Raw genomic sequence first — 25,441 nt, 5'->3', positions numbered from 1 at the left:
GATGAATGTTCTTTGTTTTACCATCAGTGTTCTTTGAATTAATGTCTTATGTTGTACATACTGTACACTTTTTCATTGTGTGCTTGAAATAAAACTAAACTATAAACAACAACAATAACATAACAATATTTTGGTAACACTTTACATTATGGGCCGGTAAGTCCTTGGTACTTACAGTGGTATTTACACTGGTTATTCTAGGTACTTATTGTGGTTCTTACAGTGGTACTTACGGTGGTACTTACAGTGGTACTTATGGTGGTAACTACAGTGGTAATTCTAGGTACTTAAAGGATACTATAGTGAGAATTACAAGTTATGTACTTCTAGATACAGTGGTAGCTCTTACTAATGAAGGTTGTACTTCTTGTTTTCCCTAATGCTGATTTATGTTGTTTTATAGTCACACAATCCGAGAAATGACTTATGGTAGTATGTACTTATTGGTAGTATGTACCAATAAGTACCATAGATGTATCACTGAAACTACTAGAAACTATCATTTAAAGTATCAAAGTACATAGAAGTATGACCTTCATTACTAAGAGTTACCACTGTATCTCATAGTAATGAGAGATACTGTGGTAACTCTGTGTCTCCCTGACCCTAATTCTAATTACTAGTAATTATGACTTTTAGTACCACAATAATAACCTAGAATTATCACTGTAAATATTAGTACTTACCACTGTAAGTACCACTGTAAGTGCCACAATAAGTACCAAGAAGAACCACTGTATTTACACTGTAAGTGACACTGTCGTTTCTAGTAATTACCACTAAAAGTACCACGGACTTGCCAGCCCGTAATGTAAAGTGTTACAAATATGGGTAATAACTGATTCTGAGCAGCATATTATCACTGAGGAATAGCATTTAGGCATAATGTTAAAAAAAGAAAAAAATGTGTTAGATTATTATTGAATGTTTGTAATAACTAAGAGATATTTTATACATTCATACAATGTTCCAACTGCATGGCGAAGAACTGGAACCAACCTTTGTAAGTCCATGATCTTCTAAGCAGAGAACGTGTTTGACTGTCATTAAAATAAACAAGACTGAATGTTTGGGGCTTTGGTCACTTTTCTTCCCTCCAGTCCTGTCCTGTCTTCTCTCAGCGGAGTATTAAACACGCCACTGCTGTCCCTGTCATTAAATCTGAACTGAAAACAATGGCTATAATCACACAAGCTCATCATGTTGATGGGCTCACTACATGGACACATTTATTCATTCATGACTAATTAATTATCTTCTGTTGAGTCTCTCTGCTACTTTATTATTAATATTATGTGCATCTGGGCTTTTATACCAAATCAGCATCATTCACAGATACACATGTCCACAGCAGCATGTGCATTTATTTTTTAATTAAACTAATATTCAATTTCATTAATTCTACTTTTTACTTAGATTTGTATTGAAACATTTCGTGAACATTACCTGTCTGTTCCCCTTGATATAAAGCACACCTATTTTTGTCCAATCAGGAAGCTTGTAGAGTCTCATGCTTTGCGATGTCAGATCCTACGGCTAAAACCAATGCATCTAAATATACGAAATCAAGACAACCTTTGTCTGTAGCATAAGAGTACCCCATGCTTAACCATCGATGCTGCTCTTTATGTATGATTTGTTTGGATTTGTGAAAACCTGCTGCAAATCCACCACTTATATCTAGTATGTTACTCCCCCTTCATGTTCCAGCCATGTCCTAATGTGTGTCACTTAAGAAGTTGTTAATTCGGGTCTATAGTGCCTTCATGCACAAGCTTAATATAGACCCTGCAGTTACGCGTAAGACCTGAGGTGGCAGTAGTGAGTATGAAATGACCAACTTGCATCTTGTCTCTTTCATATTAGCAAATAGGAACCTTCTCGGGCGAATGCATTTGGAATCGTTATAGTGCAATACAGTATTTTCATTTAAAGTAAGATCAATGTTGAAACTATATCAACCGTTCACCACTCTTTTTTATAAACTCTGGACCCACAAAAACCTTTATTTATATTACAACAATTTAACTTTTATCTTTCATGTTTTCCTCTCCTCAGACCCTCCGTCTGTGTCCATCGAGGGCTACGACCATAACTGGTACATGGGCAGATCGGACGCTGTGCTGCTGTGTCTCTCCAACGCCAACCCGGCCCCCACCACGGTCACCTGGACATCGTGAGTATACAGCACAGTCGTGTGGAATATTCTAGTTCAGCGTGAATATTGCACGTTCTCTGGTGTCAACCTACAACATGCTCAATAGGCTAATCCTCCATCTAGATCAGTGATTTCTCAGGTGGTGGGTCAGGACTGATTGTGGAATCATTTTTAGGGCATATTCCGGGGATTCCACATTTGTTTCAATATTTTACATCTGAAGCTTCATGGAAACCACAGACATAATGTTAATCGACTCCGTTTCCTCACTCCCCATTTGCCATAATAACCACATTCAAGGGAAAAATCAGACTCCTCCTACTCAGCTCTGACGTAGCTTGTTCCTAAATAGGGTGGAAGGGCGGGATCTTCACTGTAGACTCGGCCCTCGCGTGACGTTGATGTTTACACAGCAGTTGTGATGTACAAAGCTCACAATCTCATGCTCCCTCAGTGTTTACAGGAGATGTTTCAAACTAGAGAATCTATATACAACCTTAGAGGAACTGATCTGCTACAAAAACCTAAGGCGCACAGTAATACTAAGAGGAGGTGTTTATCAGTTAAAGGCGTTGATCTATGGAACGGTTTATCTATTCAACTTAAGGGCTCCAAAACTATTAAAGCATTTAAGAAAATGTATAAGTCAAACATGATAGAGAAGTATAGAACACTTGAATGAAGACCATTAGAAGAGAAGTCGATTGAGGATACATAGCATAATTTATGTTTGTTGAAGTTTAAGTTTTGTGCTTTAGTGTTACCATCGTTGGTATTAAAGAAAGTGTATAATGTGTCATCTTTGGACACAGAGTCACAGTTGTAAAAGGGGTTAGGCAAAATAAGTCTTGGCTTCAGCCTAAACCCCTTCGGTCAGGCATCATTTAGATTTAATTCTTAATGTATGTGTTTTCTTATTGTAAAATGTCTAAGATCTTTGGAAAACATGTGACATGTGATTTAAATGTTCATAATGACCGAAGAAAATAAATTAACTAACTTAACTAACTAACATGTATTTCGGTCGTACCCGCACCATTAATCTATCATCTAATGCTAACGGCCTGTCAATCAAAGTCCGGCCCTCATTAGTATACAAGATTTCTAAAATGTAAGTGTTATCACAGGAGGAATATCTAGCTGTAGAAAGTTTAGGAAAATTAGGCACCAGGCTTTAAAGTTGTTTTTAATGTGTCTAAAGTGCAATAGTAGCTTATGGAAGACTTGTTCTGCAGCCTCTGTATGGAGGTACAAGCTCTCAATACCTTAAAAATACAACTTTTACCATCTAAATCTAAGTGAATATGGGCATGCTGCATATCATTTTAAAGGGGAGAACCTGGGGAATTGCTGCTTTACGGCCCCAAGCGCTGTGGTCGTAAAGCAGCGCAACCCGTGGCCATTGATGGAAACACACTATTAAAATGAATGCTGTTCTTAAAGGCATGCGTATCGACTACTGCTTGTTCAATAAATGCTTTTGTGGATAATACAGTATTTTATGTGATACATGACAAATCACATTGTATGTGGGTCACAGCTTGTCATCCTCGGGTAATGGTGGGTCCCGAAACCACACCACTTGAGAACCACTGGTCTAAATACTTCTAGCTCAAGATCTGGAGAAGGGTCTCTGGGAGTTTTCACCCATTTCTCCTCAATTTTTTTTTGTTTTTTTTGTTTTACAATCCACATGCATCTTAAATAAATAGTTGACCTTGACCAACCTACCAACCACCAGGCCCAGATCAAGATCAAATTAGGACTAGACCGGGTGTAAAATACACCTCAACTGGACTAAATTATGTCTGAACTGGCCATGAAATAGATCTAAATTTGACTAAATTATGTCTAAACTGTGTGTAAACCATGTTCAAAACAGAAAAATAACACCTAACTAAATTGCAGTACTGCAGTATAAATATAATTATGCTTTCAAATGGACAATGTAAAACTGCAGATGACCCTGAATACATGTTTGTTTGAGAAGTACTGAATCCAGATGAAAATTCAAATTGGATATTTCTTTTCCCTCTTTTGTTTTGGCATTCCGCTGTACACGATGAGATAAACTAGTATTTTCCGCCAACTTTCTGGCTGAACTATTCCGTCTTGTGTCCTGGCCAGTTTCACAAAGTGCGAGCTGAAGAGCTGAATGTGTTACTTCATGCTGGAAGATTGGATTGCTGTAAACATCGGAGAGCGGTTTTGGCCGAGCGTTTTGGCGTTTTTGAGCGTGTGCTGGGAGTGTGAAGAGATCCTGGCTTAAAGTGAGGGACACCGAACGAATGATAGTACAATTTTATGGTTTGTTTACATTGTGGGGAGTTACTACATCATTTTCAGTGAAAAACAGGCGACTATTTATGTTTGGAAGTTGATATTGTTACAAGGTGGTATAAAGATAAAATAATATATAATCATAATACTTTTGACAATCCATTATCAAATATATATATTATATATAATTCATTTGACCTTTAAGTCTAAGTCTCAGAATGAGTTCAGATTTCAGGTTCAAGTAGGGACCCTGTCATAGATTGTTTTAGTGGTGGAGAGACTGGAGCACCCAGAAGAAGTTCTGTATTAAAAGTCAGTAAATTCATTTAGCTCAAATCAAGGTCTTAAAGGGAGTAATGACACATTACGCAGACTTTTTGCTAAAACATAGTAAACACAATTAGACTGGGTAGATTTTGTACCTAGCTTTCATTACTTTGATCGATCTGCGATGTTTAGTTTCACTTCCTTATTGGACACTGACAGGAAGTGACATAGGTAGAGGCAAACAATGGGAAAACTGTTGCCGTGCCAACCGTGTTATGTAAACCGAAAGGAGTCAAACTGCTATGGAAATGTACCTCTAACTATGTCACTTCCTGTCAGTAGCTTAACCCCTCACCCCCCCGCCTTAACCGAGCGCATTTCTCCAGTTCAGCTTTACCCAAATCTAAAAGTTTCTCAACCGGAGTGTACAGCCTATAGGACAGCGTAACGCCTCATTTGAAAGCCAAGATCTACAAATAGATCGTAGTGCCATATTTTAAAAGCATGTTTTTGTCTTTTTTAAGGCTTTTTTTTTGCTATTTTGTTGTGTTTTCTTTTTTTTTTTTTATGCTTTTGTCACGTTTTTGTTCCTTTTTTCGTTGTGTATTTGTCACTTTTTTGTTGCATTTCCATCCATGTTTTTGTCAGTATTTTGGTGCTATTTTTTTCAAGAAGCTTCCAATTTTGATAAGGCCAAAGTGGAGAAAATGTGCTTGGTTCAGGTGGGGGTTGAGAGGTTAAAAAAATCTAATAAAAATTACTTTTCTGCCCAACATTTCTTCACTCATTTGCTGCTTCAGTCCTTATTAATTACCACAAATGCCATCCATCTAAATAAGACATATTATCAAAAACATTAAACCTGTTACATGCACTTTAAATGTCTTTAAAAGCATCAGATTGGATTCAGTTCAGTATCCAAAAACATATTCAGTTGCAGTTTTGGCTGAAATTGACCTAAAGTTGCACGTTTTGTCCAATTCTCTTTCCTCTGTCAGAGACGCCTCACTGTCTCTCTGCCATCGCTCTCTTTAATGATCCTTTGTGTCTAACGCGTGACAAACATGGCGGCGTTGCGTGCGGCTGTGGACAGATGGCGTGCTGAGCCGAGCGGTTTCCTCATCAACGCTGAGCTGTGATTCTCCACATTAATGCTCTCTTTGATTTTCTCGCAAACTGCCGCTGCTCAGACACATCTCACTTCATCCGCTCCGTCTTCTGTCTGTGTTTTTTGGAGGCTTCATCTGTGACGGGTCGTTTCACACTTTGCCGCGTCCTATTTCTTCCGAGGGACTCCCGACTTATCCGACTCCGGCCCAAGCAGCGAGTCTCGCAAAGAAACAAAGATGCAGAGAAATGTGAACTGTGTGTGACGCTCATTTTAGCAGATGTACCACCACAGGTTAACTACGTCGGGTGAGTAACTCTCTCCCCCTACGTCGAGAAGGCGGCAGGTTTAATTACGGGACCGCCTGTGGAGTTTGCAGGTGCTCCTGAGTGGGTTCCAACAAGTGCTCCAGTTTTCCTAGTCAACGTATAAACATGCACGGTAAACTAATCACCCAAATTCAATTACGCATTTCTTGTTGGTTGCTGTGGAACCAGGTCCAATAAATCAACAGTTTTATTGGGAAAATGTATGATCAGCATGTCTTGTTTTCTCGTTGTAGACTCGCTGTTTCATGACTTAAATCATCAACCGCACCATGGAAGCCAGAGCTGGTGCTGGCGCTTCTGGGGCCCTAAGCAAAAATCCACACAGGGGCCCAGTTTGCATTCCATTGCTATTCGACAAAGGGCGAACCCATTTACGGTCAAAAACAGTTCCAACATAATGACCTCAATTCAGGCCCTGTCCCACTAATCACTAAGCCACTGTCAGACTGGGGTTTAGGAAGGCACAAGTCTTTTTTCCCTACCTTTTAAAATGGCAAATGGTCATATTCTCTCACCTCTGATCCCTGACCCACAGTTTGGGAAACGCTGATTTAAAACTGAAACCTGCACCTGACTGGTTATTTCTGTCTGACCACTGAGAATTAGCCTGACTGTAATTTGTTTTAGACTGTGCACATTCAGAGAACCAGCGTTACTTAAAGTAACTGCGCCCATGAGAACGCTGTGGATTCAATCATGGCTTTTCTCTCCTCTATTCACCAAACTACTGCTCTGATTCTCTGCCAGAGACAATAAGAAGATAGTTTAAATGAAAGTGTGGCTGATGCAGTCCCAGGGCCGTTATAGGAAAGGCACTGTAGGCTGGGACTTTGATGACAATGATGCAGCAGCAAGGAGCAGGGTATAAATGAAATAACAAGGCGAGAGCTTCTGACTAAACTAAAGACAGAGCAGCATCTTGACAGAAAAAGGTTGTCAATGATGTGGTTAAAGTAAAGCCACGTGACAGTTTCTCTTCCATACTTTCAAACGTGTTGTCAGTAGATCTGTAGATGTAGAAGCAACGTTTCCCCACAGTGAACTTCTCGTGAAGCGAACCTGTTTGAGTGACAGCCAGCACATTCACCCATCGCAGGGTGTCTGGGCGCACCCTTCGAGATCGGGTGAGGCGCTCAGTTACTCGGGAGGAGCTCGGAGTAGAGTCGCTGCTTCTTCATATCGATAGGAGTCAGCTGAGGTGGCTCGGGCATGTGTTCCGGATGCCCCCTGGTCACCTGTGTTCCAGGCATGTCCTATTGGGACAAGGCCTCGTGGAAGGCCCAGGACACGCTGGTGGGACTATGTCTCCGAACTGACCTGGTGTCACCTCGGGTCCCCCCAGAACAGTCTGTGTGGCTCGGGAAGTCTGGGCATCTCTGCTGAGACTCCTGAGAAACTGGATGGATGGGTTTGGGTTGGATCCGACTGGATTCTTTATGTCCTGTGTCTGAACGGGTACATTTTGGGTTTGAAACTCAATCCAATAGTGACTTTATCAGGGTAAATGGTTGTTAGCCAAGTGACGTATCTTATCCAGACTGTTCAGTGACTCATCTACATGTCTTATAACCATCCTATTCATGAGTTTCAGTCTCATGACTTTCCCTTTTTTGGTCGTCATTTGTAGGACTTTGGATCATTCAAAAGTCAGAGCTCTGGCAACTGTATTGGCAACTCTAACTGATTGTTAGTTATACTGTGAAGTATTCAACAATTGTTTTCCAACCATTTGGAAAAGCAATTAATCAAATGGCAGTGTGTACATGAATGCGAGTTTGAATGGATGTTGTTCCTTGACATAAAATGCTTTGAGTGTCCATTTGAAGTAGAAAAGTGCTATGTAAATTGACGGTTAAAAGTGCATAATGCAACCTTTTTGCAACTTGTAGTGACCTAGCGGCTGTGTGTGGTCAGCGTGGAGCCTTTACTTTCCATCACAGTGGCCTCTGCTGACCAACCTTCTCACCAGAATGCACAATATCAACTTTTTATTTCGCTTAAAAAGTTTCATAATGCAGCTTTACGCCATTTTGGTCATACATACAGTTTTTACCAAAGAGTTCTCTTCCATCCATCCCCCTGTGTTCCTTGTGTCCAGGCTCTCTGGCCCTCTGCCCGACTCAGTGGAAGTGGATGGGAACAAACTCACCGTGAGGAAAGTGGACGACGCGGTCAACACCACGTTTGTCTGCGAGGTCAAGAACAAGCTGGGAGCCACCAAGAACCAGATCACGACCGTCGTCATCGGTGAGTCCGCAACAGCGTATTCGCGACACGCCGCTCAAACACTCGGGGCGATGTTCAGACTGCAGGGTCCAGTGAAAGGACACCGTTGCCCCCCTTTAGACCTGGAGAAATTGGCTGGATTGTGCCGCTGTGCTCAGCCCTGGAAAAGGATTGGTGAATAATGCTTCATGAGGAAATTGCTTTTGAATGCATGGGGAGCACTTTACTTTACAGCACCGCAGTAGCCCGGAAATAGGTAAATTGCATGGTATCATCACTTGGTAACCATGGTAGTTACATGGAAAAAAGGGGATATGACAAATCCCAGCCATAACCCAGCGTAAAGACTAGAATTTAACTGGAAACGTTAGTGTTTCCTTGGTAACAACTTGGAAACAGGTCTATTCACTTTATATTAACATGATATCACTGCGCTGTAAAGAAAAGTCCGCCCAATTCAACTTTATCTCTGTAGGTATTGTTGGAAATATCTAAGCAATAACAGAATTTTGCGAGTGTTTTTATTTCTTGCAGTGATCGACTTTGATAGTTCATCGGTTCCCAAGATTGAATTAAGTTCTAGCTATAATGGTCTGGATATTCCTGCTGGCATTTATCGTACAAGTGGAGTTGATTGTCTTGTTGTATAGGCCTGGTAATAGAGGTTAATTATCAGAAATCAAATAGCTGTTAGTTGTGCACACGGAGCGTGAAAGCGAGAATTGATTCGATGCTGCGGATGCGAATGTGTTGGACTATTATCTTGCATTGCTGTGTGAGCGTCTTAAAGGGGGGCAAAATTTGACTTTTCATTAACCCACAATCGATGCTAATGGTTCCATGGATTGTGAGTGAAGGTATATTGAGGCTGATATTTTAACAGTTAATAAAATATACACTGAAAATGCTTCATATCAAACTCCTCAGGCATTGATTGGATGGTGAATAACGCGGATTATCGCTTCATCGTGATAACAGAGATTTCAGATCAGCCTTTCTGCTCTTAAGGCGAGACACTGCAGGTGAATATGGAAAAAAATAAGTATAAATCGTTTGCTGTAGATAACATTATGTTTTCAGTTAAAATATGGCATTTTATGCATAAAATGGGCCAAAATTGCCTGTATTTTCAGGCAAAATCTAATATTTAGATTCCGTTGCTGAAAATGCATGGAGCCAGGTTTACATTTATTTATTTATTTTGTGGAAACATTGGTTACAAAGATTTTAGTTTGTTTTCAATCTTAAATAGTTTTTATACTATTTATGGGGCGCATATTGAAGCGTACACTGGGTGAAGGGCCATAGATCGGTGGTTAGTGCCGAGAAACCTTTGACAAGCAGAGGTTTAAACCGTGCCTCACACCTTTATTTATGCTTAAAACCTTCATGCCAGCTCTGTCTCACAACGAAATGTTAGTTGTTAGGGTTGTTAACGTTGGATTTGTGTAGAATTATTACAATGATGTGTATCGATTCAGCAAGTCACTCACAGGCCCTCCAAATCATAATAGTTTACTCCATTCAAAGGATTTTTATTTTATTTTACAGCTAAAAGTACATTAAAAGTAACATCCAGCAATGCAGTACGTTATATACTGGTTTAAACTGGTGCATTTGTCCAAATAAATGTTTTTTTTTTTCATTCAAAATGAACTTTTTTCAATGTACAGTACTTGTTTTGCAGACAAGCTTCGGGGGCCCCCCATGTAGTGCTTCTGAGGCCCCGGACCCCACTTTGGGAACCACTGCATTATGGTATTGCACAAGTAGCAAATGGAGAAAACTAGACCAAAATCTCAACAATGTTTTCACCCGCCGTGTCTCGCCTTAAATATGAATTGTTAGGGGCGGGAAAAGCGGTCATTGTGGACCCATCCAGCATCCAACAATAGACAATAGGTCAAATTTCTGAAGAACCTGGTGCTGGAGTCTTACGAGACGGTAAAAACAGAATTTGTTGTGGCTGCTTGATAACCACGTGGTCCCGATACGAGCCTGATCCATGTATTGATTGTAACCAAGCTTACTTAAACAAGGTCTCTGTTCAAAAATCCTACACAAATGCAGTCTGAACATGGCCCAGTTTTGTTGCCCAACTCCACTGGAGCGCAGTCACAAACACACACACACACACACGCACACACACACACTCGCACACACACCGAGCTTCTCTAAACACGATTAAAAGCTCATGACGCAACACGCATCTATCAAACTCTACGGGAGCGCTTCCTTTAGCAGCGTGGCTTTGCACCTTCTCCCACACAGAATCACACATGCGCTCATCATTTCGTTGGCTTCACATTTTAGACATTTTATCCCAGGTATAAAACACGCTTGTCCTCAGTCTGAGCGCTCGGGTTCTTGGAATCACATGAAACAACAGCTGCATGTACTTACCAGCCCACCGCAGACACCCACTGCATGATCGGGGAGGGTGCGAGTCTCTCCGACGCGGACTCACCTGCTGGGATCGGGCCTGGTTTCTGCTTTCTCCCTAATCTTCCACAGTTTCGGGGGGGATTTGGGTGGGTGAAATGTTCCACGTTATTATTTTTTACTCCCCCCGCCCTTGTCCTCGGTGCCGACAGGTGTGCGATACTTTGATGGACCCTGTGCACTTCGCCGCAGCGGGGGCCAAAATTGCCGGACAAGCTTCGAGAAAAATCTTTATGACCTGGAATCGAAAGCAATTTGTAGTTAGTAGCGGAGACGTGGAAAATTCGAAATGTGAATTGTGTTTTATGGGGAAGGAGCCCCTTGTCGCGGCAGTTTGGCCCCTGTTGCTGCGGTTACGGGACTTTGGGGGACTGTCGGATCTTTCAGGTTGGTGTGAGCCAGTTTGCCCCGATTTGTTTTCTCTCTTCTTTTTCCTTTTTCTGCCTTGATTTTTCTTATTGTTTCCCCCCTCCCAAAACACTTTCCCCTCCCATTAACTAACACCCTGTGATCATATACGTTTCTCTCCACACAGTCTGAGCTTGTGGGTGCATGCTTTCCTCCATCCTCCCGCTGGTTTTTTGGACTATGGGTGTTTGCTGCCGGATCTGTTCTCGGCTGGCGACATGGTTGACTGTATATTTTGGGATTTCTCTGCACATTTCTGCCCTCGGTGTTTTGTTTTTTTTTCTCTCCACGAATCGATCAAATTCGCACACAGACATTACATTACTGCCTCTCCCGTGCCGAGATCAAAGCAAACGTATGTTCAGAGGTTCTTTTTTTTTTATGTGCTCGGCGGAGGCTAATGCGTTTTCATATCAATATATCTCCTCTATACCACGGTTGCTATTGGAAACAGGGGGTCAGGCACAGTCCATAAGCCACAATTAACTATAAAAGGATTGGGAGATAGTCGCCTCGGGTTTTCTGAGCGGTATTTACTTCAAGACCATAGCACGGCTCCGAAATGTGTTGTTTTTCAAGTGATATCGAGGGCGAAGAATTGTAATATTGCATTGATGTTTTGTCTGGGCATTGATGATGTGGAAACAAGGAAGTGTTTCATGTTGAAACAAGTTGAAAGCTTTGATCACATTTGAATTGATAGTTTTGAATGACTGAGCAGAGCAACTTTTCACATAATGTTCTGTAGATGACTGTACAGCACATTTCCATACCATTTTAAACAGAGAGAGGAAGGAATTGGATGCTGAAGTTGTTCAATATCGGAAGGTGTATTGTTTTCTATGTTGTTTTGTCCTTCAGTTTGTTGTAAAAGAAGAAAGTGATGGGGGGAGGGAAGGCCTTGTGCATCAAATTTAAAGCCTTTTAGAGCAGACCAGGTGCTGTCATTGTTTCCTGAACGTTTAGAAGTGAAGAATCATTCAGATGTTCGAAATACAAGAAAGTTTGGACCAAAACTGAGAAAAAAGCCCACAAATGTCAGATCGGCCACATTCACCATCAGTTTTTCTTGCATTGTGAAGGAATTTTCCCCATATAAAAATACACTGTCTTCCCAGTTAGTCTAGTTCAGGGGTGTTGAACTCGTTTGGGTCGGAAATGCTATTGTGGCTAGTGCTAACGTCCACAGCAGCTTGCTAACAACGTCCATGTCGCTTTTCGAGTCAGAACTCCTTTTTTGTCGATGCATTTTAAGTAGCCATGTGCTCTGGGTACGACTCAGCCCTTCAAAGTTATGCAGTACAACTTGTCGGGCCTTTCGGACTAAAAATGCATGTCACTAAAATGTCACTGTGAGGGTTATAATACCGCATCTGCTGTCAGTGCCGGAAAGACTCAGCGGACAGCTAGTGTGGTTAGTTGGGCACGAAGGTCAAACACTAGTCACACCATGTTGCCCTAAAGTAAGCATCTAAACCAGCCACAGATGAATTCTTTCAACTCTCTAAAGGCCGCGGCGCTGACATTGTTAGAAGACAGAGGGAGCAGTCATTATCGGAGTCTCTCATGCAGCAAGTACAAGCTTTGCTACTTCTAGATGTTTGTGTGTCTCCACAGTTAATAGTTTTTTTTTCAATGAGATGTTCAGGCAAGAAATAGTGGAGAGTTAGCCAAGGTGTTTTGGTTACTGCATCAACATTTCTTAGATCATACTTTCCTTCTGTGCAGATACAGTATTTGGACTGTCATATTGCACCAAATATTGCACCATATATAGATTTCCTCCATACTAAAATGGTCAATAATAATAATAATAATAAGAGAAAAAGACTGTGATAAAGAGATCAAATCCAAAAACCTTGTTGTAGTTTAGAAGTATAAGCATCCAAAGGCATAAAAACTTAGACTTTCTATCTAGGTTGCACACTATATAACCAAATAATAATCATCTCTATATTATTCTTTCATCTGAATGGGATTTATTTGTTCACACAGCCTAAAGCAAAAGTGTGTAGTGACTTGGACATGCGCAAAGCTCCGTTCATGACTTTTTTCTATACAGTATGTAATGGAACATACTGTGTCACATCGGACTAACAGCACCTCCGATTGTATTCCATCACCTCTCTAAAGACGTGTCATTGTCTGAGGACGGGCGGAGCAGTGGTCGGTCATTATCGCTCTCTCCTGTGGGATAAGTACAGGCTTCTCAGTCCGTCGCCGCTGTTCCCCGTACGCTCCGGCGATACTCAGCACGGCCAGGCATCCGCGACCTGTCAGCGCGGCCCCTCCGCCCCAGCAGGCCGTCGCCCCCGCTGTTCGTCCAACACCGAGAACTCACAAACGCCCGCTTTCTTCTGCCGCGGCTGTGGAGGAACTTTAAATGAGGTTGGAAAGAAAATATCAAAACCACGAGGGGGGAGAAAAGTGTTGCATGTAGAGATGGCGCGGAGATTTCGCTGCAGTTGCGGTAAAAGTACTTCTCTCTTGGCAGAAGTTTTGGGAAAGACGGGTTTGATATTAATTGTTTAAAGAGTTATGTATCATTCTGCTAATGTTTGTGATGCTTTTTTCCGGCAATGTTTGTTTTGATGTTTTAGGTTGAGCTCCAAAGTAGAAATCGGTGATTATGGAAATATATTTGTGGGAAAAAACATTTTGCATTTGCATCTATAAAGCTTTTTGTATTAATTCACTTGCTGTTTGCATTATCATAACAATACACTTGCATGAAAGTTTTGAAAAAATGGCAATAAACTCCCTCAGTGCAGAAAAGGAAAAAAATGTCCATCATTGTTAGTATTGGTATAAATAAACCTTGCCAATCTCTTTTATAGCTCCCTTACTTTGAAGTTAAAGGCACTATACCTTTTATTTTTTCTAGCAGTTGGACAAAATGTGTCTTTATCCTCTTTTGGTGTATTGTAAAGTCAGACATCTAGTTCTAAAGCATGTTTATCAATTTCAGGTTAACGGTATAGCATTTCTGTGACAGTGACCCTGAAAAGTTGTGAAACCTGATCATAATTTAGACTCGTCTCTCGTCAGATGCTGCAAATATGTTGTGAAAGTTTTGAATGAGTTTGTACGATAACATTTTAATTAAATGGCTTCCTCTTTCATTGCTTCTAATAAATAAAATCATGAGATAACACCTTTAAAGCAGTACTAAGTAGCGTGTTATTCCCTTAATAAATCCTTTCTGTAGTCCCTCTGGGGGTGATACATGGGATGATTGGGGGGTCTTTCATCTCCCCCGGTGTCTCTGGCCAGAAAACCACAATTGCAATTTCACTGCCAAAGTCGTAAGTCGTAGGAGGCGAAATACACACTGATAGAATCACGAAGAAGAAGCTAACAGGCTAACGGGCAAAGCTAACTGCATGCTAGCACCACTAGCGCCCCTTGGACAGTATTTACAGCCAAGTTTGAGTGAAAAAAAATATCTCCATTGTGTAATTGGATGTACAATATCCCTCTCTCCCTTTGTCTTTTCTATCAGCGTAGTATTTACTCTCATGGACAATTAATGAGTAAAAAAACTATGACACCTGCAGTGGCGCTTTTGGCCTCTAGGGGCATGAGTTACTTAGTACTTCCTTAAGTATTCTTATGTAATTTCTTTACTTTTATTGTGTAAAAATAAAACTCATAACCAAAAGTAGAACGAAGGGCATTTTGACTGTGTGTGTGTGACAATGTTTTATGTGGAAATACAATTAGACTGTACATTTAGTGCTTTAGCCTATCGCCACCATTGTTTCAGCTTTGAATGATTCGTAGGTTTTTTGTGCAGTAATACCTCTCCATTAAATTTCCATATACATCTTGGTGATGCACGAAATGTTGGTGGATTTTATAGGAATAGAATCTTGGACTCATTGTGAAAAGAATGGGGAAGCAACTAATATTCAAAGGGCTGACTTTTTTAATTCACCAAATCTGTGTGCGAAGTTTCCCTGAACTCCTTTTTTCCTTTTAACTGAAGCCCCCCCAAAATAAGAGATGGAAAAGCATTGCGTTTAGAAATAGCGTGGAGAGATTTTTGAGCTTTGTGTCTCCGGTGAGCACAACAAAGCAGCGTTTGTAGCCGGCAGTACATTTGTGAGCTGTGTGGGTGTTCACAAGTGGCTAAGCTGTCACTGTTCTCCGCGGAGCGCAGCGCTGTGAGCCTAAGTATCATAGAAGGCACTTAAATGTGTTCAAACAGCCATACGCACAAGCACAGTCCTATATACCCACTAAAAGACTCCGCATGAAGGTTTGGAATCACGGCGAGCGCTCCAAAAGTACATCAAACGCTCACTTTCATATGCATTTTTTTTCTTTGGTTGGAGTTCAGAAACACTGTGGGAAAAGTATCAATGTGTGGTTTTGGAGAGCCATGTGTTGTTGTTACAGACTTCCGATAGGCGATGGTTATACAAGGACACGTTAGAAGAGGCAGAGCTGGAAGATCTTTGTTCGTAATGGGGATGGATGAAGCCCGATGCGTCCAGATGGATTTGGTTTGGAAGAGGAATCGGGGACGTTCCCTGCTCACAACCAATTACAAAATGTCTTTTCTTTTTCCTTTCAAGTTGTTTTCTATCGATCCTATCGCGGATGCAAATTTGGATCACATCGCTCAAACGCGGGAGAGTCTCTCAAATCTCATATGATTCAGAAGGACTTTGTAACTTCTCTTGATTCTGCAGAAATCCACCTTGTTTCTCAATCTTTTGTGTGACTTTAATTAGTCATTTTTTCATGTTTTTGTGCTCGGATAAGCCGCCTTGTTGTTGTAGTGCGGAAAGACCATGCATGTCCCTGATTGGTTGATCTGCCTGTCAATCAACCCCATCAAAACTGAGAGGATGAATGAGAATGGTGACAAGGACGACACGGCACACTGTTAGTAACTAAATTGTCATGCTATTTGTTCCTTTCACTCCACAGATATTCCAGCAAAAAAAAAAATAGACAATATAAAAATGTACAAAATGCAAAAAAATATGTATGAGCAATAACGTGCAATATTCATCTCAGCTTGTGTTGAAAGCTAAAGACGCAGTTTTAAGAATGACTTAAAACTCTCAATGGAGGAATTTGAATTGTTGTCTGTCAGCCTTAGAAAGAATACATAATGAAACATCCTTTTATAAAGATTTTATAATGATTGGAAGGGAACTTAGCAACATAAAGCTAACAGTTGTTTCAATCGATCAATCAAACTTTATTTATAAAGCGCTTTTCATGCCGAAAGGTATCACAAAGTGCTTTACAGATTACAACATTTAAAACAATATGCCTGGCACAACCTCCCATATATATATTTTATATATTAGGATTATAAATAGATTAGTCAGTTAAAAGCTAAGCTACAAAGGTGGGTCTTGAGCCTGCTCTTAAAAACATGAACGTTCTCTGCAGCCCTGAGCTCCTCCTCAGGTCGTTCCAGAGGCGAGGGCCATAATATTGGAAAGACGCCTCACCATGAGTCTTTTTGTTGACTTTAGGAATAACTAGGAAACCCCTGCCAGAGGAGCGAAGGGGCCGTGAAGGTTCATAAGGTAAAAGCAGATCTGAAAGATAAGAAGGACCAAGACCATTAAGACATTTAAAAAACATTAAAAGAACACACCTGGAACACACGGGGAGCCCATGCAGCGATTCTAAACCCAGTGTAATGTGGTCCCGCCTCCTGGTCTTCGTCAGGACACGAGCTGCTGAATTTTTAAAAAGTTGTAAACCTGAGATACTGTTTTTAGGAAGACCAGAAAGCAGGGCATTACAGTAGTCGATACGACTGGTGATAAAAGCATTAGCGTCTCCGTGTTGGCCCGAGAGAGAATGGGGCGGACTCTGGCTATGTTCTTTGGATGGTTTCTATCGATCCTATCGCGGATGCAAATTTGTATCACACCGCTCAAATGCAGGAAACTCCCTCAAATGTCATATGATTCAGAAGGACTTTGTAACTTCTCTTGATTCTGCAGAAATCCCCCTCGTTTCTCAATCTTTTGTGTGACTTTTATCAGTCATTTTTTCATGTTTTTGTGCTTGGATAAGTTTGTTGTGTGGTGCAGAGAGACCATGCATGTCCCTGATTGGTTGATCTGCCTGTCAATCAACCCCATCCAAACAGAGAGAACGCCTGATCCCAAAAGACTTAGTTGGGCAGTGGATCAGTGGTTTCCTGTACAGCTTTACTTGTGTGATGGTATGCTATTGGTACCATTGGGTTTGTAGTGGAGTTGCGTCGAGTTTTGGGCTAATCCTCGGTAAGTTCGAGAGCGTAGGACGGGTTTGATTGGTGACAAGGACGACGCGGCGCACTGTTTGTGACTAAATTGTCATTGGCGCTGCGACTCGACGCGCTATTTGTTCCTTTCACTCGACAGATATTCCAGCAAAAAGCGAAGCAGTTCCAGCTGAACGGCCGCAGCAATGAGGCTTTGTCCCGTTTCAAGTTTATACGCAAAACAATCGAGTGAAACGGCATCGACGGCTGGAGAAATAACACTGGCTTTGAGGCATTTGCTTTGTCCTTGAAAATGCAATCACGGCTTCATAATTGTTGTTGAAGGCGACAAAAAAAGAGTGCATTCGAGATCGTCTGTCACGTTATGATTGTGCACAAGAATGTTTTTCGTTTCTTTTTATATTAATTGGTTTAAATACAGCTTTTGCAAGTGTATTTTTATAATGAATATAAGTCTAATCCGAAAAGCTGTGCATTCGGTTAAATCAACACACAAACAGCAAAAAAGGGAAACTGAAGCCGATGAAATCTTAAAAATGCACATATACAGCACCGTGTCCAGAAGCCCAGATGGCCAGTCTCACACACAGTGATTCACCAGTGCATGTCTTGTTGAAAAGATAAAATAAATCTCGTCCCGGACCAGTGACTAATGGATGTAGTAAGTGGAACGCCAATATAAAGCCCACGTTAAACACTTTCCAAACATACTCTCAGACAAATGACGAGAGCTCGAACAGATCAGTGAAAAAGTGAGTGGCAGAGTGGTTGTTTAAAGGTCAAGGTCAGGCTTAGTTCATACAGCACATTTAAAATACAGTCCATAGTGCAGCACAAGTTTCAGACAAGAAAAAAAATATACAATATACAAATGTACAAAATGCATACATATTGAATGTAAAAAATTATATATATGAGCAACAATGTGCAATATTCAGCTCAGCTTGTTTTGAAAGCTAAAGACGCAGTTTTCAGAATGACTAAAACTCTCAATGGAGGAACTTGAATTGTTGTCTGTCAGCCTTGGAAAGAATACGTATAAAGATTTTATAATGAAGGGAACTTAGCAACGTGAAGCTATAGCAGGTGTAAAACTTGAGAAACCTTTTTGGTAAATGTTAAGTGTTCATTATGTAAATGCTAAAGTCCATAGAGTCAGAAAAATATATATTTACTTACTGTATACTGATAGTTGTAATTGTACATTATTTTTTATATTATATTTAAAGAGGGGGTTATTGTGCAAAATTGACTTTTTCAAGCTTTACATCATGTTATTATGTCATTCCCTCATTAAAACCATGCCTGAAGTGTTGCCTTGGCACATTCACGTATTTTTGAGTAATCTGCAAAAACTCTGATGGCGGCCATTTTAGGGACAGGTTTGCCTGAGTCCTCCTAGGAACGCCCCCACCTCCTGGAGACGCCTCCGAGCTTTCGTCACCAGCCGATTAACCAACCACTGCTCCTCAGCAGAACCCCCTCCCCACTGATGCCACAGACAGCGTGTGGAGGGGGCGTGTCGGAAAGGGTCAGAGGTTCTTAAAGAGACAGAGGCCTATTTCAAGACATTCACTACAGCCGTTTTGAGAGAGCAATTTTATACAAGGCAGTTATTCTAATTTACTGCATTTACAGACCAACAGAAGGTTTCGTCATCATTGTAGTGTGATATAGACTGGTGCTATGTGATTGAAAAAAACATAATACCCCCTCTTTAATGAACACACTTAAGCTAAATACAGCACACCCATACACAGTTATTGCATTTGGTAATAGCATAAGCATCTTTATCACTATCTCACTCTTTGTTGGTTAGATATTGCAATAATAAGTAAAAGTAAAATGACAGAAAAAAAAAAAAATACTCAAAGATGTGCAAGTGGCTAAAAACAGCTCCAGTTATGTTTTTAATGAGAGTGAAACAGTGTAACATGTTTTAACAAGGTTTAAAAAGTTGATTTTCCAACCCTTTAGTACTCCCCTCGTCAAATATATGAGTAAAATGTGTTTAAGGGACTAGAAGCAAGTTGGTCATTTTTATACTCACTACTGCCACCTCAGGTCTTACGCGTAACTGCAGGTTCTATGTTAAGCTCGTGCATGACGGCACTTCGGACCCGTGGTGAACAGGTCTGAGCTCATTCTACACACAAGGACATGGCTGGAGCAAGTGGGGGGAGGAAAAAACATAATTTCAACATTTTTAAACTCAGTATAGCCCCTTTAACTTAAAGACTAATCATTTCATACATATAATTCTGCTAATGGAGAGATGGTGTGAAACATTTCGTGAACTATAAGCTATGTTAAGAAATCCAAACATGTCCGAAAAGTCCAGCTTCATCTTCTGAAAGGTAAACAGTTCTGACTATTCTGATGTTTGTGGTTTTGCCTCTGCCTTCGCTCCCTTTGGAACGACCCGTGGCACTGCGCCCTGACGGTCTGATCTGCCTCTTCGTCTTGTAAACTCTGACGTTATGAGGCGATCGTAATTATGTGCCGATTTCCCGCCCCGGCAGAGTAAACAGCCCCGCATCACTGAGCGCGTGGGGGGGGGGGGGGCGAGCAGAGGTTAGCCAGAGGTTTACGGCCGGCGCGTCGGAGCAGCTGCCCCATAGCTGCATCATGTGATTATTGTATGCGCCGAGCTACACAGTTCGGTTTGTGAGGGAGGATAAAGGCCACTGTTCCAAAGGACAGCCATCGCTCTCGCTCCAGGCTGGTGAGGAAATGCTTCTGGTCGGCTTAGATGTGAATTAGTTCAGCAATCGCTCCCATGAAAGAGTCACGGAGGGCAATGACTGAGGGCAAAGATGGAAAAGTCCAATGTGTCTTCAAAGAGATCTAAACTGTTATATTACAGGTTCATTATGCAACTTTCTATGCAAAAAAAGGGTTGATATTAGTGCGCATTTGACCTTGTAGTGACCCAGTGGCTGCATGAGCGTCCACTGGGTCAACAACGCTCCAGTATCAATTGTTTTGTTGGTTTTCTGGTGAGAGGCTCTGTCAGCAGTGAAAACCTTCCAAATGATTAACCCTGGAGCGTCCTAGAGACCACTGTGACTGAAAGTAAAGGTGCCAGGCGAGCACTGATACAGCCGCTCAGTCACTACAAGGTGAAATACACACTAATATCAACTTTTTTTTTTACATACAAAATTGCGTAATGCACCTTTAAAGCAATACTAAGTAACTTGTTTGCTTTAATAAATCCTTTTCGGAGTCCTTCTGGGGGTAATGCAATACAATGGGATGATTGGAGGGTCTTTCATCTCCCCCTGGTGTCTCTGGCCAGAAAACCATGCTTGCAACTTCGCTGCTACCGGTCGCAGGCCCCAATACACACTAATGGAATCACGAAGAAGAAGCTAACAGGCTAACAGGCAAAGCTAACTGCGGGCTTGCGCCACTTAAACAGTATTTACAGCCAAGTTTGAGTGAAAAAAAAATCTCCATTGTGTAATTGGATGTACAATATCCCTCTCTCTCTTTGTCGTTTCTGTCAGCATAGTATTTACTCTCACGGATAGCTAGTAAATAAAAAAACGCAACATGCTACGACACCTGCAGTGGCGCTTATGGCCTCTAGGGGCATGAGTTACTTAGTAGTGCTTTAACTAACTGTATGTAGTCTATTTTACACACAAAACTGCCTTTTTTCTCCTGCAACTCTGGTGTGAGTTACCTTTATCTCATTTTCCTTTGTCTTACATCTTTGTAGTTATTGTCTAGCTGAAATGGACTGAAACAGCATGACATCACAACATAAAGTCTTAACCTGCCGTTGCTTACAAAAGCGCGTGGGCTTTGTATTGGCTTGGTGGCTGTGGAGCAGAGAAATGTTCCTGTGATTCTATACTGTTGCCTGAGCAGATAGTTGACCCCTTATAACTCCTGCCACCACTGCCTGCCGGCCCCTGCCGTCCTAGCGCTTTTTGAACTGGACTTTTAAGATAACTTTACAGCCCAATCTCCTGCTGTGAGGACTGTCCTATTTTTGCCAGACTTTTTGCAGAATCTCGGTGGAAGTTCCCACTGCCCACTCGTCCTCTCTCTCTCCCTGCTTTAGGTGCATTTCACAATCCACCTCACTCTATATATCTCTCTACATCTGCAGCGCCCAGAGTTTGGTAGTTTTCACTTGCGAGATACTAGAGTTTGGGCTTTATCTCTAGCAGAAGATGGTTCTCGTTCAAGTCCATGAGTTCTCTTTCAGACAAATGCTAAAATAATGAAGGAAAATCGTATTCATATATTCTAGGGCTGCTCGATTATTGAAAAAATTATAACCAAGATTATTTTTGTCATAATTGAAATCCCGATTATTCACACAATTATTTGTTGCCTTTAAAAAAAAAAAAGTCTTTATTATATTTATATATTTATAGATTAAAAAAACTAAGCTGAATATTTTCTGTTTTCTGACCAGTCATAAAAGTACAAATGATTTCAAGTTTGCCTCGATTAAGGAAAGGTCTTTGTTTCACACCTGCCCCCTGCTGGCCAGCCCTCACACCTGCACGAGCAAACTGAGCAGCGCCGCCTGATGACATCATCACACAGCGCTGTTTGTTTATATGTCAGGCAAAAGCATGAGCCAGATATAGACGGCGTCACTGGAATCGCCCGTATATGGTCATGGTTGAAAACAGTAAAGGGGGAAAACAATTTGGAGAAAAATCTAAACTTTCAACAAATGCTGAAATATGAATTTGGTTTTCTACTAAATAAAGATACAAAGACATGGAGAGGAGCAAAGTGGTTCAACAGCCCAAAAATACATAAATAACGGAGAATGCTAACTTGATGCTTCATGTTACCATCGGGCTAATGCTAGCGGGTAGCTAGCGCTAGCTACAACTGCCGTTTTTTCACTTCTACTGAACAATCTGCTGTAAGAAAATATCCATATGGGCCCAATTTACACTTGACTTTATTTAAGTGATAAATAAGTTCATATCCCACCAGAAAATGGCTAAAAAGAGTGGAAAATTGTGTTTCTCTAAAGATTCTATTTTCCCCCTCGGCGAAGCCACGCCCCCTTCTATGACGAGACGGCGTCTGTATTTATGGCGCGTGAAATGCGAAGGGAAAATAATCCCAGCGCCATGAAATAATACAAGTCTGCTTTGCAAAAAAATGAAATTAAATTAAAAAAGAGAAACTGTTAAATCAATGTTGACTCAAGCAAGTCAGCAACTGTCGATCTCTTTCCTGCATCCGACCTGTGTTTCGCAATTTCTCTCCCGCACTAACTGTGTCCATAAGCCTCCTCTTTGCTCTTTCCCCTCGAGCTCTCCTTTCCATGTCTGTCCCCTATAGTGCTGTTTCCTTACCACACAGCCTCGCTCACAAAGTCTGCATTGACAATTTGCCGGTGCACGCTTCCTTGGAAGATTATGCTCGCAACCTTGACGTGAAAAATTGATGACTTGTTCTGTTGACTGGGAAGACTGTTGGAGGTCAGCGCGATGTGCAAACAAACAGACCAATGTGTGTGTGTTATGGGATTGCAATAACACTGTTGTCAGCAAAAGTTATCCAAGCTGTCTTAAAGAAGTCTGAGGGGATCAGGGGGATTTTTTTTTCAAATACTCCAGATGCCCAAGCTATTCCTACAACACTGTGGCTTCTTTGACTCCCCACCCGCCCCCCATTTTCTCTTCCATCTCCCTTTATCCTCCAGCCCCTCCTCTGCCCTCTCCGGCGCTCGCCCCCAAGGAATAACCCGCGACAGAAGACAGGCAGCCCGCAACGCTCTTTCATCTGGAGTTTAAAGGAACAGAGAGGCGCCGTTAGCTCCCCTCAGCAGGGAAATTAGCGGGCCGTGTTCGACCCGTGTACACAGACGCGGGTATTAGCGGCTACATTACTGACTGACGCGGCCTGACAGCCCCCGTCTCAGAGTGAAAACCCAAATGGAGCTACTGTCAGTGGGCGTGCAGAGGAGGCAAAACGGCGCTTGTCACTTCTAAACGGAGAGGGATCTGCGGGGCTCGCCGTACAGCGATACGGCAAAGTTTTTTTTTAATATGTTTTTGATGATGCAATATCAAACACAGCCGCGCAACCAGGCAATTGTCAGGAACGCCTGAGATGTGTAATCATTGCAGAATGTGTCCGGAAAGTTTGTAAGAAAAAAAAAGAAAGACTTCATACTAAAACTGCACACCTAGAGGTCAGGATGAAAGAAATGGAGGGGAAAAGCATGGATATATTTTCATTGTTTCTCATGTAGACCTTTTTAGGGAACTTTGCTCTATTCACTTTAAAGGGATTGTGATGTTTGAACAATCTGATTACTCAAAAAAAAGAATTCTGTAACAATATATTGTCAGCAGATTGTAAATATTAGGGCTGCACGTTTTCAAGTGTGCACTCTCCCCCTCAGTTACGTTATGCTGACAAACGTGAAAGGTTTTTGTTCGTTTTTAACACTGTTATTAAGGCTGGAACTCATTTGAAACAAAATTAATTTATAGAAATGAAATGCTGTGGTAATTACAGAGTAGATTACAAGTAGGTCACTGACTTTTCCGTTTCTGGCCTATGAACAAGGCCCGAGACTATTTTTATTCAATTTACCTTACCATTTACCCCGCTTTTTTTTAAACACTGTCCAAAGAAACGGCCTTTTATGCGTACAACAACACAACACATCTCCACCATGTGCCTATAGGCTACCTAGCTATCTCTTAAAGGAACAGGCCACCGTTTTTACATACTGAGATATGCTCATGCCTGAGCTTAAACGAGTTGATGTGTACCTGTCTGGTCTTTGTCCACGCGCTCAGTCACGCAAAGCGACCAAAGATGTTGTTAGCATTTGGCCTCTCCCAATGCATTCCTATGGCTCCAAACGGGGGTGAAGTTGGAATCTACCACGCTCTTCCACGGGCACACACACAGACCAGACAGGTACGTATCAACTCGTCTAAGCTCAGGTAAGAACATATCTCAGTATGGAAAAACGGCCTGTTCCTTTAAGAGATGCCCGGGTGTCGGCTGTTGAGATGGTACAACAACTCAGTTGTATTTGAAGTATATCGAAGCACTGCAATGCAATACTTACATTATGATCCGTCAGTTTCAGTTGTAAAGAGCTCCCACGCTGTACTGTTTCTGATCCGCTTCATATCAACAAACCAGCTAGCCATGCGCTGGACGACTTCTCGTGGACACATGTCTGGGAGCGCTCTGGCGGTCTCTGATGGTGCAAAAATGTATTACAAGTATATTCAATCCCACGGCAAATTATAAACGCCAGTTAACTGAGCAAAATGCTTTTACTCGGTTAATCGGTTAACTATGGACTTCCCTAGTAAATATACATGAACACATTTCTTTTGATTGGGAGGATAGTTATGTTTGTTCATATTATTAAAGGGGCTAGATGCAAGTTGGCCATTTTATACTCACTACTGCCACCTCAGGTCATACATGTAACTGCACCTTCTATATTAAGCTCGTGCATGATGGCACTTTGGACCCGAAATAACAACGTTTTGGGTCTGAGCTCATTCTACACATTAGGACATGGCTGGAACATGTAGGGGGGGAAAATACATAATTTTAACATTTTTAAACTCTGTGTAGTCCCTTTAAGAGTAAAACCTATTTTTCTCCCTTAATGTGCTCTTAATTCGTCAGGATTTTTGGTTAAAGTTGTTTTTCCTTCAGTGTAAGTTTGGATGCCATGTCAGATTCAGAATCTTAGGGACTTTCCTGATTAGTTAAAAATATCCAAAATAAGATAAAATAAATATTTAAAGGATATTCTGTTGTTGTGTTTCGGGGCACAACACTTCAACGGCTCAAAAGATTGGCCTAAGAATTCTAAATACCCAAACTAGATTTATTATTTAGCGTTTCCTAACTTCTCATCTGCTGCCACAGTAAAGCGGACAGGAAAAATGTCCCTATTTAGACCGACGCTGATATCCATCTAATCTGCTCCCTAATTGAGTTTCCGC

At 41.4% G+C, this 25,441-nt stretch overlaps 1 protein-coding gene across 2 annotated transcripts in view; it reads left to right on the top strand.

The window, feature by feature from the left end:
• Positions 1-25,441, top strand: part of pvrl2l (PVR cell adhesion molecule related 2 like) — a 640,829-nt gene that overhangs the window by 346,488 nt on the left and 268,900 nt on the right. For both annotated transcript variants that reach the window (XM_079570958.1, XM_079570957.1), the window contains exons 5-6: positions 2,059-2,176; positions 8,241-8,389. In XM_079570958.1, the coding sequence (XP_079427084.1) occupies positions 2,059-2,176; positions 8,241-8,389 (267 nt within the window). The remainder of the gene's footprint in view (positions 1-2,058; positions 2,177-8,240; positions 8,390-25,441) is intronic.

The sequence above is a fragment of the Gobius niger genome (assembly GCF_951799975.1).
Source record: "Gobius niger genome assembly, chromosome: 14".
Taxonomy (NCBI): domain Eukaryota; kingdom Metazoa; phylum Chordata; class Actinopteri; order Gobiiformes; family Gobiidae; genus Gobius; species Gobius niger.
The sequence above is the reverse complement of the archived record's forward strand: the minus strand, read 5'-3'. Positions and strand labels throughout refer to the sequence as shown.